The 15810-nt window shown below is 38.0% G+C and overlaps 1 protein-coding gene across 4 annotated transcripts; it reads left to right on the forward strand.

Moving 5' to 3' along the window:
• Positions 1-31: 31 nt before the first annotated feature.
• CIAPIN1 (cytokine induced apoptosis inhibitor 1) lies at positions 32-14005 on the forward strand. 4 transcript variants are annotated; one of them, XM_074211247.1, is made up of 9 exons: positions 32-135; positions 6110-6291; positions 7183-7335; positions 7587-7663; positions 8271-8439; positions 9394-9467; positions 10549-10661; positions 10985-11066; positions 12655-14005. In XM_074211247.1, exons 2-9 carry the CDS (start codon positions 6135-6137, stop codon positions 12763-12765), a joined length of 936 nt encoding a protein of 311 aa, XP_074067348.1. In that variant the 5' UTR covers positions 32-135; positions 6110-6134; the 3' UTR covers positions 12766-14005. The 4 variants fall into 4 exon arrangements, with proteins under 4 accessions (XP_074067348.1, XP_074067349.1, XP_074067351.1 ...); XM_074211248.1 differs by lacking the exon at positions 32-135 and adding an exon at positions 234-318; XM_074211250.1 differs by lacking the exon at positions 32-135 and adding an exon at positions 461-654.
• The last annotated feature ends 1805 nt before the right edge of the window (positions 14006-15810 follow it).

Below are 15810 nucleotides of genomic sequence, written 5' to 3' on the forward strand. Positions count from 1 at the left end.
GTCTGGGAATCTCCTCCAAGTTCCCCACAAGCCAGTCGCCCGTCCTCTCGCGAGAGCCTGCAAGGCGCGGAGCCGGCTGCCGAGGAGCGGGTGCCGGGCCGCCGGGGCCGGCTGCGGAGAGCGCGGGCACTTCGGGTGAGCGTTGGCGGGGTCCGCCCGGCCGCTCCGCCTGCTCTTATCCAGTCGCGTGGCCGCTTGGGGCCCAGCTTCTTCCCGGAGGAGCCGCGGTACCTCCTCCGGTGCCCCTCCCCGCTTTCTCCCGCATCCCCTCCCCTCCCCCTCCCGGCTCCTCTTCCGGCGCGACCTTCCCCGAGCCCCGTGAGTGCGAGACCAGGGAGGGGGGCGGGGCGCCGGGGCGGGCGGGGGAGGGGCCCCGAGGTCACGGCGCGTCTGCCCCGGCGGGGTCAGCGAGGAGGGGGCGGGGCCGAGCCCCACGTGGTCCTGCACGGTGGGAGCCAGCAGCTCGCGCCTCCCGTCCTCCACATCTCGGTGGACACACGGAATTGCGGACCGCATCCGCTAGTGACTTGCCTTTGACTATGAGCTTGTTTATGCCTGAGGGTAATAGGAAAGCTCGACACCCTCTTCTTTTTCCTTTTTTCAGGTTTTTGCAAGGCAGTGGGGTTAAGTAGCTGCCCAGGGCCACACGGCTAGGTAATCATTAAGTGTCTGAAGTTTTGAACTCAGGTCCTCCTGACTCCAGGGCCGGTGCTCCCGCCTCTTCTCCACCCCCACCCCCCAGTTTCTGGGAAATCATTGCTATATGCTTTTCAGTTATTTCGTGCCGAGAGTTGTGTGATATTTTGTGGATAGGAGCAATAACAAATCTTCCCATGGGTAGAGCGGAAGAAAATGGCAATTTGAAAAAAACAGTATTGCTGAATTATTCGTCTCTCTTCTAGAGATGATCACATTCAGTACTGATCTTTGAGGTCAGACAGCTCAAATTCAGGACTGTCACTTGAGAAGATGGAATCTAGACCAAGTGGATATTGACACCTAAATTCACCTAATTACTTAGCTCTGAGAGTAGAGGTTTTGATGTTCATTTTTCTGGGTTTTCTCTTTCCCTGTTGATCCCCTTCTCTAACTGCTTATTTCTGTCATGTCCCGTTTTTACAAAATCTCCCTTTTGAATTATGACTGCCATCACCTTGAGGATTTTTCATCAACCTGTTTTACAGAATTAGACATTAGGTTGACATTGGAAGCCTCCAACTTTTACTTTTATTGCTTGACATTGTTACTGACTAGAGAAACCCAGTGGTTCAATGTTTGCTGTCACCAAGAAAGTAAACACACACACTAGGAAGCACATGACTAGGGATGGCATCAACAACCCTGTAGAAGTGATTTAGGTAGAGAATCTGTCACAGTTGGACAGAAGTTTAGAGAATCTGTCACAGTTGGAGAGAAGTTATCTCAGCATCCAAGGTCAGTACTATAACTGTAATTTTGCATTTCTCCTTCACCTCTTTTAATTATTAAGCTAGTTCAAGTCAAAGCTCCTAAGAAAGCATACTTAATTACTTGATTTTTTCATGTTGTAGCTGTGTGTTTTAGGACTGATTCACCAAACTCTAAACTTTTTGATTGAAAATACTGTTTTCATATTTGAACTTTTAAACATTTCCTTCACTGTCTCCTCTGTTACCAAGAAAGCTGAGCCTGTGTCCTTCTTTTCTAGGGTTGATATTTAACAAGCATTTTATTACCATCCTCTTGCTATTAGATATTAATTTGGGAGATAGAAATACAAAGCATTTTTAATATCTTCTAAATTAGTGACCTTTTCCCTTTGGAACACTTGAGATAACATAAAGTGCAGATCTAATACTCTCTGATCCTAGCAGTGGAAAAGGAAGCTTCAAAGCCAGCTCCACTCTCCTCCCTAGGGAGGCCTCCTACTAGGCAGAGCTGGAAATTAAGAACAAAGATTTTTATGTGCCTGTTTCAAGTATAGGCAAGTAAACTGAACTGAGAAAAGAGAATGAGCAATAACCCTCTTAGAAGTTTCAGCTTCTGTGTTGCCATGTTGAAAAAGACCTGGCATTTTATCCTTTAAAAAAATGATTTGTGTTTTCCGATTATATTCAATAGAAGCTTCCACCTATCATTTATGAAAGGTTTTGAATTTTACACTCCCCCCCCCACAGAAGGCAGTCTGTTAGTCTTTACATTGTTTCCATGCTATACACTGATCGAAATTGAATATATTGAGAGAGAAATCATATCCTTGAGGAGAAAATAAAATATTAGACATAGCAAAATTATATAGTACTTAAGACATTTTTTTTTCAAATTGAAGGTAATGGACTTTGGTCTTTGTTTAAACTCCACAGTTCTTTCTCTGGATACAGATGGTATTCTCCATCACAGATACTCTAAAATGGTCCTTGATTGTTGCATTGATGGAATATGCAAGTCCATTAAGGTTGATCATCACCCCCTGTTACTGTTAGGGTGTATATGTTCTTCTGGCTCTGCTCCTCTCACCCAACATCAGTTCATGCAAGTCTTTCCAGATTTCTTTGAAATGCCATCCCTCTTGGTTTCTAATAGAACAAGAGTATTCTATAACATACATATACCATAATTTGTTCAGCCATTCCCTAGTTGATGGACATTCACTCAATTTCCAGTTCTTTGCCATCACAAACAGCTGCTATGAATATTTTTGTACAAGTGATTTTTTTTTTACCCTTTTTCATGATCTCTTTAGGGTATAGACCCAGTAGTGGTATTGCTGGACCCTGGCATTTTGTCCTTAGCTAAAAATAAAAGATAAAATATATAAAGCAGAATTAAGCAAACTGTAGACTTCCTAGTTTCTTTTATGAAAATTGCATTAGAAAGTAGTCAGTAAAAAAAAAATATTCTATGCATTATCCAAAAGGCAGTTTTTAACTAGGAGAAAAAAAGTCTGTTACCTGTTTTACTGAACAGCATTTAACATTGTCCCTGAAAGCAACGAAACATTCCTAGCGTACTTTGAAGAAATCATTTTTTCTAGCAATTTAGAACTTTGCCCTTAACACACTTTCCTAGCTCCATGTAGCAATTCAGCTCTTGATTGATTGACTTTTATGTGTGAAACAATGATCCTGATTCTTATTAGCAGCCAGATTCCTTTATAAATAATCTCTATTAATTCTTGGTCAGGAACCATGTGGCTTAAAATTTCAGTTTTTATGCTTTATTTAGGAATTTAAAAAAATTAATTAGTGACCAAAGTATCCTTTTGCCACATATACTTTAATTTGGGAGTTTAAAAAAAATGTAGCTATGTAGGATTTTTGGGGGGGTGGGGGGAGCTCCTACTATATTAATAATTCTCCCATTCATTTGGTGCTTTGCAAAATCTTCACAACCCTATGAGATAGTAATGTAAGAACTGTTAACCCCATTTTGTAGATGAGAAAACATTTTAGTAACTAGGGATCATGGGGTCATAATTTTAGAGCAGGAAGGGACCTTAAAGGTATTACATCCAACCCCAAGAGAAGTAAGGTTATTTGTCCAGGATCACATAGATAGTAAATGACAGAATTTGAACACAGCTATTCTTGACAACAAGGCTTAGGTCACTAATCATTATGTCAAACTGATTCACAGAACTGGCAAATGGTGCTGTAGTAGGAACCCAAGTAGCTTTTCAACCATTCTATTTCTAAACCATCATCAGGAGAGCAAATGAATTTGAGACATATTTCTTTCCAGTCTTTTTGTGCTGATCTAATCCATATAATCATTTTATCCTCTCCACCTTTAACCCAAGGTTGCTTAACCCAGGATCTGTGAACTTGACTTTTTTGTTTCTTAATATTTTTATAATTGTATTTGAATTTAATTGGTTTATTTTATAATTGAAAATGTAATGCATTTAAAGCCTTATGAGAAGGGATCTATAGGTTTCACTAAACTGCCAAAGATGCCCATGAGCCTTGTGATCAATGACATCTGTAGGTAAGAAAACCAGCTAGGGTTAATAGTGTATTTGAAAAGAGAGGCAGTGTAGGGACATCTTGGTAGTGCAGTGGATAGAGCAATGGCCTTGGAGTCAGGAGTACCTGAGTTCAAATCCGGCCTCAGACACTTAATTACCTAGCTGTGTGACCTTGGACAAGTCACTTAGAACAATTTTTTTTTTAGATTTTTGCAAGGCAAATGGGGTTAAGTGGCTTGCCCAAGGCCACACAGCTAGGTAATTATTAAGTGTCTGAGGCCAGATTTGAACTCAAGTACTCCTGAGTCCAGGGCCAGTGCTCTTTTCCACTGTGACACCTAGCTGCCCCTTGGACAAGTCACTTAACCCCATTGCCTTGCAAACAAAAAGAGAGAGAGAGCGAGAGAGGCAGTGTTGCTCAATTAAAAGAGCCATATAGACTTGGTGTCAGAAGACTTGAGTTCAAGCCTTGTGTTGGCTTCTGGATAGCTATATAGTGAAACTCTTTTCAGTCTGTTGCTAAGTATTTAGCATTTTACTAACTCCCAACATGTGCTCAGCAGGTGCGATCCTAAGTGATGAATTTGATATGGCCAGCAAACCTGTTATCAGGAGAAAAGATAGTAATCACATAAGGATTTTAGATTATTATTATTAATTCCTGAGCTATATTTCGAAGAATAGCTAAAAAAAATCATTATTGCTTATTTCCTAAGGATGGCAAGAATTGGTGAGACATCTTCAGCTGAAGTAAATTTTTCAAATATAATTTAAATGTCAATGTATCCAGCATAGGTGTTTATTACTAGAAGAGAAAAGGTTATATCTTTCCAAAAGACCCAGAAAGTTTAGGGAGTTAAATGATTTAGAGATTATAGAGAGAAGAACGTTTTCTTCTTCAAGCATCCTTGACCAGAATCATGTGATCATAGCTAGAATTCAGTGGAAAGAAGGAATTGCAGAAGTAAGCATTTATTAAGCGCTTACTCTGGCCCAAGACTCTATGCTAAACCCTAAGTATCCAAAAACAAGCAAAAAAAAGAGAGCTCAAGGAGCTTACTTGGCCTGAACCCCTTCACAAAATGAAGGCTCCAACCATTAGAAAAAGGGAAGTCCTTGGAAAAGTGTATTCCTGGGTGAGCAGACTGAGGAGGCCCTAGGCACTGAAAGATCTTCAATGGTAATAGAGACATGATTTTGAAGTCTATGAAGTTAAAAATAGGGCCAAAAAGATCTGAGAGATTATCTAGTCCAGTTGCCTTGTTTTCCAGATGATTTACCAGAATCATATTGATAGTAATAGGATTCAAATTCAGGTCTTACTTTACTCCCAAATTCAGTACTCTTTAAACAGAACCAACCAGAAATGCACAGTGCTAGATTTTAAACCTTCCCTTTCCCATATATTTTTAGTGGACTACCTAAATCCTATTGAGTGAAAATTCAGTATCTCTGTTTCTTATTTTTAAGACCTTGGCTTTTAGAAATTTGTTGGTATTAATTTTTGAATAAGAAAGAGAACATTGGAGTAGCTAGGTGAATATCCCCAACCTTATTATTTTTTAACATATTTATTATACTCACACAAAAATCTCAGGGGCCGATAGAAGCTTGACTTTTATGCAAAAAAAACTTTGAACTCTACAAAATTAAGTAAAACTAAATTTTTGGTATTTGGTGAAAGGGGAAATATTACTTTACTAAAACATTTGACTTTAAAATCTAAGTTCATGGTCAAGGGTAGTCTGCCAATTTTCTTTCTTTGCTGAGTCACTGATGGCTTCTACTCAATACACAATAACATTTGTGTTTTATGTTCTATGCTTTGACTAGGCTTTGATCTGATTCAAAAGGGAATTAATCTTCTGCCTTTACCTCCTCATATCAATATAATGCTATTGTCTTGACTTTTCATCTTCTGAGACGGCCAGGGGTCTCCCTCAAGAAGTTAGTGCTTAATTTCAGAATTTTGGATTATGGGAATTTGAAATAATTTGGATTATTTAGGTCCTTTCATCAGCAATATGTTTTTCCTAATTTAGGCACCCCTGGGTGACTGACCTATAGATTGTCAAAATGCTAATTGTGTTTATTATACTTCTTGGGTTAAACCAGGTCCAGGCTGTTTGTACTTCTGCTCAGCATTCATCCTTTCACCATTAGTTTTTAGGCTGGTGACGTTGCAGCAATGGCAGAGTATGGAATCTCAACTGGGCAGCGTGTGGCAATGATCTGGGATAAGTCATCTCCAGTGGAGGCTCTGAAAAGTCTGGTGAATAAAGTACAGCAACTGACTGGTGATGAGAGTCAAGTATCTGTGGAAAACATTGACCAGTTGTTGCAATGTAAGAACTTGAACTTGTCCTTGGTTTTTCTTTAGGAGGGCAGGAATTTGGATGGGTGGTTGAACCATTTGTTTTTTATCGTTCCATTGTTTCAGTTATGTCCAACTTTTTCTGAGCCCTGTGGGGGTTTTCTTGTCTTTTTTAAAAAATTTTTATTTATTAAGTGGGGTTAAGTGACTTGCCCAAGGTCACACAGGCAGTTATTAAGTGTCTGAGGTCAGATTTGAACTGAGGTTCTCCTGACTCCAGGGCTGGTGCTCTTATCCACTGGGCCATCTAGATACCCCTGTTGGAGGTTTCTTAACATAGATACTAGATTGATTTGCCATTTCCTTCTCCTGCTCATTTTTCAGTTGGGAAAACTGAGATCAACTGGATTAAGTGAGTTGCCCAGGGTCATATACCTAGTAAGTGCTTGAGTCCAGATTTGAACTCTGGGAGATGAGTCTTCCTGATTGCAGGCCCAGCACTCAGTCTCCTCTATCTAGCTATCTGATGGACTGTACTTCTCTATTATCTTGATCTCTGGGTTTCAGCTTTGACTGGCAAATGACTCATGTACTGTGAGATGGTCCTGTGTTGGGGTTTTTTTTCTGTTGAGAGATGATAATTAGAAGCTGATTGTAGAAGAGAAAAAGCTCACTTAACTATACAGTTTCTAATTTATATTTGTACCTGAGCATATAGATGTTCATTGGTACATTAAGAATAGCAGCATGGGGAGCATGTATAAAGGGAGAAACTAATCAAGGAGTAAGGTCCATTGAACTGCTATTAAATAGGGCAAGATAGCTGTTTCTTCTTCCATCTGGGTCGTGTAGGGGCGGGTATTACTGCTAGGGTTCCGGATTCTGAGCTATGCCTGTTAGAGTCTTCACTTTGTCTTTTCAGCCGCTCACAAAGAATCCAGCTTTGATGTTGTTCTGTCGGGTGTGGTTCCAGGAAGTACAACATTGCATAGCACTGAGATTTTGGCAGAAATTGCTAGGATCCTTCGACCAGGGGGGCAAGTTCTTCTGAAAGAGCCAGTGGAGACAACTTCAGGTATGAAAACTGTCCCTGTTCCTTGACTCTTTACTTGAAGTACTAAGCCAGGGTTTTCAGGATGAGCTTCAGTTATCTGCTGCTATTCTTGAGATGGTATGGAACTGTGGACCTTGAGGTGACTTAGAAATTTCACAAGCAATAAACAAGCATAAAGTGCTATTTTAAATTTTGTTCCATTCTTCAGAGGATGTGGTTTTTAATGCTCCTCCTATAAATCTGTTGTGATTGTTCTTTTTCTTTTTTGATAGTTCTTGAAAGCAAAGTGAAGACAGCAGCTAAATTATGCTCATCCCTGACACTTTCTGGGCTTGTGGAAGTGAAGGAGGTATGTTTACAAGGAAGCTGCAACTCACTTTACTAAAACATGGTATAGAAGGAATCCATGTCTTTGAACTCACCTTTATGCCTCCATATTGTTTCTGCCCCAGTAACAGAAAAGTCCCTGAATGTCTCCTTTAAAAGTGATGCTTCTCAATTTCTTTTTGTTATATTTCTTTTTGGGGATTATATGACTAGCACTGTATCTTTTTAAAAAAGGAATGCAACCCTGACCTTGATTTCTGGTTAGGTCACTGATTTCCTCTGCAAATAGAGGTCATTGAAATTTTTTATTTTTCTTGAAGTTTTTGTGCCTACCGTTTTTTCCCCCTTTAAAATGACAATGCTATTTTCTGCCAACATGGGAAGAAGAAATAATAGAAGTACTCTAAAATTTGTAAAGATAGACATTAGCAGAGAGAAAAGCTAAATTCTAGTCATGGCCCTGATTAACAAGAAATTAAACAGGAAGCATAAATAAATAAGTACTATCTTTAAAGGGTAAATGGTTAATATGTGTATTCTATTCTTTGTACTTTAGGTATGCCAAAAGATTATACTGTAGCATTATAGCATGAGTGAATTATAAGACTTTTTTGTGCCTGGAATTGCAGTTGCAGAAGAAGTCCTTAACCCCAGAGGAGGCACGGTCAGTGCAGGAGCTCCTGGGTTACCAGAGTGACAGCTTGGTCTCTGTTCAAGTCACAGGCAAAAAACCAAACTTTGAAGTAGGTTCTTCTACGCAACTTAAGCTTTCCTTTCCCAAGAAGTCTTCTATATCAGGTAAGGATAACCTAGGATTACCCCCAATCTAGTACATTTTCATTTCATATGGGGCCAAGTGGAGTGTGTTAAAGACTGAACTAGGAGTCTGAATAGAGAGTTGCTTTCAGTAAATTAACTTTTCTAATACTTAGGTTTCAATTTTCAATGAAAAGAGACTTAATGGTGAGTTAGTGTACTGGATTCATTCAAGGTTCTTTGTATTCTTTACATAGGCAAAGAAAGTTAATGTTTCCTGTATGGGATTTCCCTTAAGATTATATCACTTGTAAGATTACATTAATTTGCCCCCTAAAAGTGTTTCAATATCTTGCCCTTTCCCTTCCTTACTGTTCTTGTGATCTTAACAAAGAAAATTGGCTAAATTGAAATATTCAGATAAGTTATCAGATACTTGTTTCCTATCTTCACATGATATTATTCTGATTTCTTCTAGTAATCCTTTGGAAATCTTTTGTGTTCGAGGTCATAAAATGAGTAAGAGCAGTGTAGACAAACTGTCCTGTTTGGAGGATTTCATCATGCAGTTGTTCTTAGGCTAATTTGGGGATGAACATTTGCCTGTACTGACCTATTTGAAAATCTGCCCCAGAATAAACTTGTATCACTCAGCTCCTCTTGATCCATTTTATTAATTTTGTGCCCCTCTACCCCCCAAGGCAATATCTTCTGATAGATTCAGAATCAAATATCTGAGGACTGTTTCTAGCTCTGCCATTAATTTGTTATGTATGCTTTATCTTGGGAATAAATCTTGTGGGTTTTTTGGTCCATATTTTTCTGTATGTAAAAATGAGTTGAAGCCTCTCACACTAACATTGAGTGGTATGATGACAAGTAAGTTAGTTGGTATCCAAAAAGTCATTCATTGTACCTCTAGTAAGAAAGAACTTTTTGGTGTCAAACAGCCTATATCTAGTTTCTCTTGATATCTCTTTTGTTGACTGATTTTAGAGAAACCTACTGTGGACCCTCATGCTGCCAAGTTGTGGACACTTTCAGCCAATGACATGGATGATGATGACATGGTGAGTTGGGTCCAGTGCTGAGCCAAGTGGTAGATTGATTTACCTCTAGCAAACTTTTTCAGGGCCTCCAAATTGGGTATGAGTAGTCATATATTCAAACCATACCTGCTAATCCTGTTTGGCATGCTTTTGGGTGAAATTTCAGCAGTGAAGTTACCCTTTTTTTCTTCCTGTCATTTTGTATAATTGATCCAAAACAAAATGAATTCATCTAGAATTTTTGTCATTTTAAACAAATTTTCTTGGACTATTTTTCAAGGGGTAAATGTTTGAATTGTGGGAGAAAATTATTCATACTTAGCATTTCATCCTCATTGAAGACCATCTCTGTAACAAAACCAAACAGTAGATATTATCTCCTTCTAGGCTTTTTATTTAATATCCCACAACTAGAGAAATTCTTACATCTTAACTCTTCTCTTGTCATTTGATTTTTCTCATCTCTTAAAATCCATTCACCTGCCCCTTTCCTCTCCTTCCCTCCATTCTTCCCTCTCCTTCCTACCCACTGCTATCCAAAATATGGAAATTATACTATATCTAGTCCATGGTGTATTCTGACACTTTATCTAGGCTTTATAAAGTACTCTTTGCTATTTTGAGGCAATTCTTTTTTTTTTAATTTAAATCAGTGGGGTTAAGTGACTTGCCCAGGGTCACACAGCTAGGTAATTATTAAGTGTCTGAGGCTGGATTTGAACTAAGATCCTTCTGACTCCAGGGCTGGTGCTCTATCCACTGCGCCACCTAGCTGCCTCTTGAGGCAATTCTTAATGATATTCTGGGAATTGACTGGGCTTCCTTCCCCTATTATCAGCTGGTGGGTATCAGGAAGTACATAATAATTTTAGTATTAAATTAAACAATATTACTAGTATTTAGGGCATTTTTTTCTTATGGCCATAGATAGCTTTTTAATTTCTTCATCTTAATATCCCTAAATGTTAACTTTTAATTGATGAAATGCTAAGTATGAATAATTTTTGTATTATCTGTGCTACTGCTTCTTTCCTTTAGTATGACTATATGAGAACTTCTTAACTGAGGTAGCTTCTTAGTCATTAATCTGAACACCTTCCAGGATCTCATTGATTCTGATGAACTCTTGGATCCAGAGGATTTGAAGAAGCCAGATCCATCTTCCCTACGCGCTTCATGTGGAGAAGGAGCAAAAAGGAGGGCCTGTAAGAATTGGTGAGTGTTAGGGAATATTAGGGAAGATTCGTAAATTTCTTTCAAGAAACAGAGAAGAACTTAGCTCTTATAAGTTCCTCTATATGCATAGGCAGAAGGAGATAACATATTGTGGTCCACCTTACTGGTTGCATTTATTATGTCTCCCTTTTCTTGTTTTACCCAGAAGGGCACAGAGGAAGTAGTTCTGTTGAGACTGGCCCTGGGTAAAGAGTGACTGGAAGACTGATGTAAAAAGAATGTCACCATAAACTAGTAGAAGCCATTATTCAGGATTTGTGGGTTTCTAGTTCTTAACAGTATCTTATCTCTTATTTTTTTAGCACATGTGGCCTAGCAGAAGAATTGGAGCAAGAGAAACTGAAGGAGCAGAAGAGATCACAACCCAAGTCAGCTTGTGGAAATGTAAATATTTTGGTAGATTTTCAAAATTCAGAAATTACCAAGGTTATACCCTAAAATTGCACATATACTGTTTGTACCTCTAAATGGCTTAAGATCCAAATGATTACAAATTAGACAAAGTGAAACAGATCCATGTTGGAGAAGAGAAATATCTTAACTTTGATTAAGCATTCTCAGAGAATCTGTGGTTTTATGGTAGAAATTTCTCTTGCCTTTACCTTTTTTTTCCTTTTTTCTTTTTATATATTGACTTAGTACTTCACATTCATGTTTTATTTTCATTTCATTATTTGAATTTTTTCCACTTGATATTTTTCAATTACATGTAAAGATAGTTTTCAGTATTCATTTTTTTGTTTGTTTTTTGTCTTTTTGCAAGGCAAATGGGGTTAAGTGGCTTGCCCAAGGCCACACAGCTAGGTAATTATTAAGTGTCTGAGACTGGATTTGAACCCAGGTACTCCTGACTCCAGGGCTGGTGTTTTATCCACTATGCCACCTAGCCGCCCCTTCAGTATCCATTTTTGTAAAATTTTGAGTTCCAAAGCAGCACATAATCTGATATATGATATACGTGTATAGTCATGTTAAATATATTTCTATATTGGTCATGCTGTGAAAGGAGAATCAGAACAAAAGGCAGAAATTATGAGGGGGAAAAAAACCAGTTAAAAAATGAATGTAGTTTGCTTGGATATGCATTCAGATTCCATACTCTGGATAACATATTCTATCACAAGTCTTGGAATTCTCTTTGATCACTCTGTTGCTAAGAAGAGCTAAGTTCACCATAGTTGATTATCACACAATGTTGCTTTTAATGTGAACAATGCTTTTGCTCATTTCCCTCAGCATCAGTTCATGTAAATCTTTCCAGATTTTTCTGAAATCTGCCTTTTCATCATTTTTTATAGAACAATAATATTCCATCGCATTCATATAGCTCATCTTGTTCAACCATTCCCCAATTAATGGGCATCCCCTCAATTTCTAATTTTTTGACACCACAAAAATTGCTACTATATTTTTATACATATGGGTCCTAGTAGTGGTATTGCTGGATCAAAGGGTACACACAGTTTTTATTGCATTTTGAGCATAATTCCAAATTGCTCTCCAGAAGGGATGGATTAGTTCGTAACTTCACCAACAGTGCTTTAGTGTCCCAGTTTTCCCACATCATGTTCCTTTTCTGTCATAGTAACCAATCTGATAGGTGTGAGGAAGTACCTCAGAGTTGTTTTAATTTACATTTCTCTAATCAGTAGTGATTTAGGGCATTTTTTTCTTATGGCCATAGATAGCTTTTTAATTTCTTCATCTGAAAAATTACCTGTTCCTATCTTTTGACCATTTATTTATTATTTGAATTCTTAATTTTGAAACTGTTTTGACTTTCTAAAAACTAACATGACCTGAACTTAATGGTTGCCATGGATATTCCTACTTATCCCAGGTGATTTTAAAGTTGCAGATCACTGGGTGGGGAGAAAGCATCAAGATCAGGGATTTCTTTCTCTTTGTCTTTGAGTTTATATTTCTTTGATTAATAGACATCTTCAACTTCTACTTCTTTTTCTCTCAACAGTGTTATTTAGGTGATGCCTTCCGCTGTGCCAGCTGCCCCTACCTTGGGATGCCAGCCTTTAAACCTGGGGAGAAAATCCTTTTAAATGAAAAAAATCTTCATGATTCCTAAAAGGCAAAAATCACTGGGACTTATAGGGATTATTCTGTTCCAAAAACTGACTCTAGTGTTCATTTTAGCAACTCTGCCTGTTTGTCTCATGCCTCCCTGGTTCTGCCTTATACTCTGTTGGGATCTTAGATGGGGTTGACTTGGTAGTCATGCAGAAATTTGTGTATGTGTGCTGCTATGAACCAAAGGACTGAGATATAATCAGCCTGATTAATTTATGTTAGGCTATCTGATTCTTCAGTGAGACTTGAACTGAAGGTCTAGGGAATTTCCTTCTAATTAATGTTGGCAAAAAGGAGATATATATATATATATATACACAGGATTAGTATTTGGTAATCTGATCACAGAGAGCTTAACCTCTCTGTCATCTTGGATCATATCACCCTTGAGCATAGTTATCCTTTAGTGTTAAACTTCTATGATGCATCACCAGATCACAGATCCACTTTCTAAATTTATAATAACTAATTGCTTTTTCTATGAGCAAACACATTTGTTCAGTTGTATTTATTGGAAGATAGTCTACAGTAACTAGCTTCCAGTCCAAATGGATTTCTGAAACCTTTTGAACCACTCATATTTTTGAATCAAAGGCAGCCTCATTGTTTCAGACCATTGTTATTGTGATCTGGTCATTAGTGAATTATCGTTAGAATTGTGTCCTTTTTCCATATCTATGAATTTGTTAGAATTATGCACTCCTATATACCAGCTGGGGGGGGTTGTGTGTGTGTGTGTGTGTGTGTGTGTGTGTGTGTGTGTAAGAATAAAGAACTGGAGGTATTAATGTTAATATATCAAACTTCTTTACATCAGCTCTAGAGATGGATGTGTCTGTGGATGTGTGTGTGTATGTAAGAGAAAGAACTGACCCTGTCATAACCAAGAAAATTCTTTCACCTAAGCTCACCTCTATCTTTAGATAGCATATTCATATTTATTATATCATATCTTCTGGTACATCAGGGGATCAATGTCATAAGCAAATAACCCTTCAGGAATGAAGTAGCCTTTCTTCATCTACCCAGAACTGTTTTTTGTGGGAATCTGGAGATCAGGACTCAAACCAACTCTAATTTACTTGATGCAAGATTCATTTTTGTCTTTCTTGCTATTGACCTGAAAGGACTAGGATGCAGTTTTGCCAAATGTTGACAAATTTGTGGATTTAGGGAAACTGGAATTTCAGCTCTGTGACTGATAAATAAAGTGTTTTAAATGGTCTTAATCTTTGAAATGTGTGTTGATTCTCTTACTTGTATTGCAGTATTCTGGTATTAATGGTTCTTTGTTTTGCTCTAAGGAAATTGTAGTCCAAATCAATCTAACTAGACTTAGTGTCAACAGATAGTTACAGAACAGAATATTGCATATAAAATTTCATTATATTCCAGTGTCTGAATTCCTTCTAATAAAGATTAGAGCATAATATCTGCCATTCCATTTGTGATGAGGAGCCCATTTTTTTTTTTTTTTAGGTTTTTGCAAGGCAAATGGGGTTAAGTGGCTTGCCCAAGGCCACACAGCTAAGTAATTATTAAGTATCTGAGACCAGATTTGAACCCAGGGACTCCTGACCCCAGGGCCAGTGCTTTATCCACTGCGGCCACCTAGCTGCCCCAGGAGCCCATTATATTTAATGGGGTCTTTAGGCCCTATTAAAGGCCACACTTTTCTGACCTATTTACTTTGCTCCTCATTTGCTTCTTTGATTACTACTTGGATTGCTACTCTACTACAGGTGTGATGTTGCTTTCTGCTGTAGTTGGTAACCTTAGGCATTTCTCAGGAGCAATTACCCTCTCCTCCTGTGGGGTTCAGAAGAAAACCTGTCAAATGTTGGAGTGCTAGTTGGTTGGGAATACTTGAGAAAATTTCTGTTAATCTGCAGGACTAAATGTGATTTGGGAGATTTCTACAGTTCTAGCATGGAATAAGGATCTGAAGAAAAGTAGGATGACCATTAATCCTCAAAACCTGGGATGTGGAATTATGACTGGCAGTTGAACTTCAACTGAACCCTTTCCCCCCCCTTATGATGAATCCTTAAGCTCACCAACCATCTGATGCTGGAAGCAAGGTATATTTCTCCCAGTACTTCCCTTATTCCTGCTTCCTCTCCACAACTCTCCCATGGAACTTAGAATTGGTTGTACTGAATAGAATCTTATGTCAGCATTGGAAGAAACTTTAGAGTTAATTTAGTTGAATTGCATTGCAGATGAAAACTTGTTGCAATGAATGTCATTTAGGGTATTAGGCAGATGATAGATGGAAATCCAGTCTAATCAATAAAATAAGAATTTCACTGTTGAAGTGACCTTTGTAGCAATCTAGTCACATCCATACCTAAGAAATAATCTTTACCACATGATCAACAAATGACTACCTTTGCTTGGAGACAATTTTTTTCCAATTACATGTAATAGTTTTCAACATTCATTTTTGTAAGATTTTGTTTTCCAAAATTTTTTCCCTCCTTCCTTTCCTTCCTCTGTCCCCAAGATAGCAAGTAATCTGATAAAGGTTATACATGTATAATCATGCTAAACATTTCCATATTATGTGAAAGAAGACTCAGAACAAAAGGAAAAAACAAAAAAAACAGTGAAAACAGGATGTTTCAATCTGCACTCATATTCTATTGTTCCTTTCCCTGTATGTGGATGACATTTGCCATCACATCTTTTGAAATTGTCTTTGATCACTTGCTGAGAAAAGCTAATAAGTCTATCATAGTTGATCATCATACAATAATGTTAATCTATAGTGTTCCAGTTCTCACTTTACTCAGCATCATATAAATCCAGTTTTTTCTAAAATCTGCCTGCTTACCATTTATAGAACAGTATTTTATTATATTCTTATACTTCACTTTGTTCAACCATTCCTTGATTGATGGGCATCCCCTCAATTTCCAATTCTTTGTCACTACAAAAAAGAGCTTGCTATACATATTTTTGTATATGTGAGTCCCTTTTCCTTTTTTTAATAATCTTGAGATACAAACATATTTCTGGGTCATATGGCATACACAGTTTT

Source organism: Macrotis lagotis, chromosome 1, assembly GCF_037893015.1.
Source record: "Macrotis lagotis isolate mMagLag1 chromosome 1, bilby.v1.9.chrom.fasta, whole genome shotgun sequence".
NCBI classification, from domain to species: domain Eukaryota; kingdom Metazoa; phylum Chordata; class Mammalia; order Peramelemorphia; family Peramelidae; genus Macrotis; species Macrotis lagotis.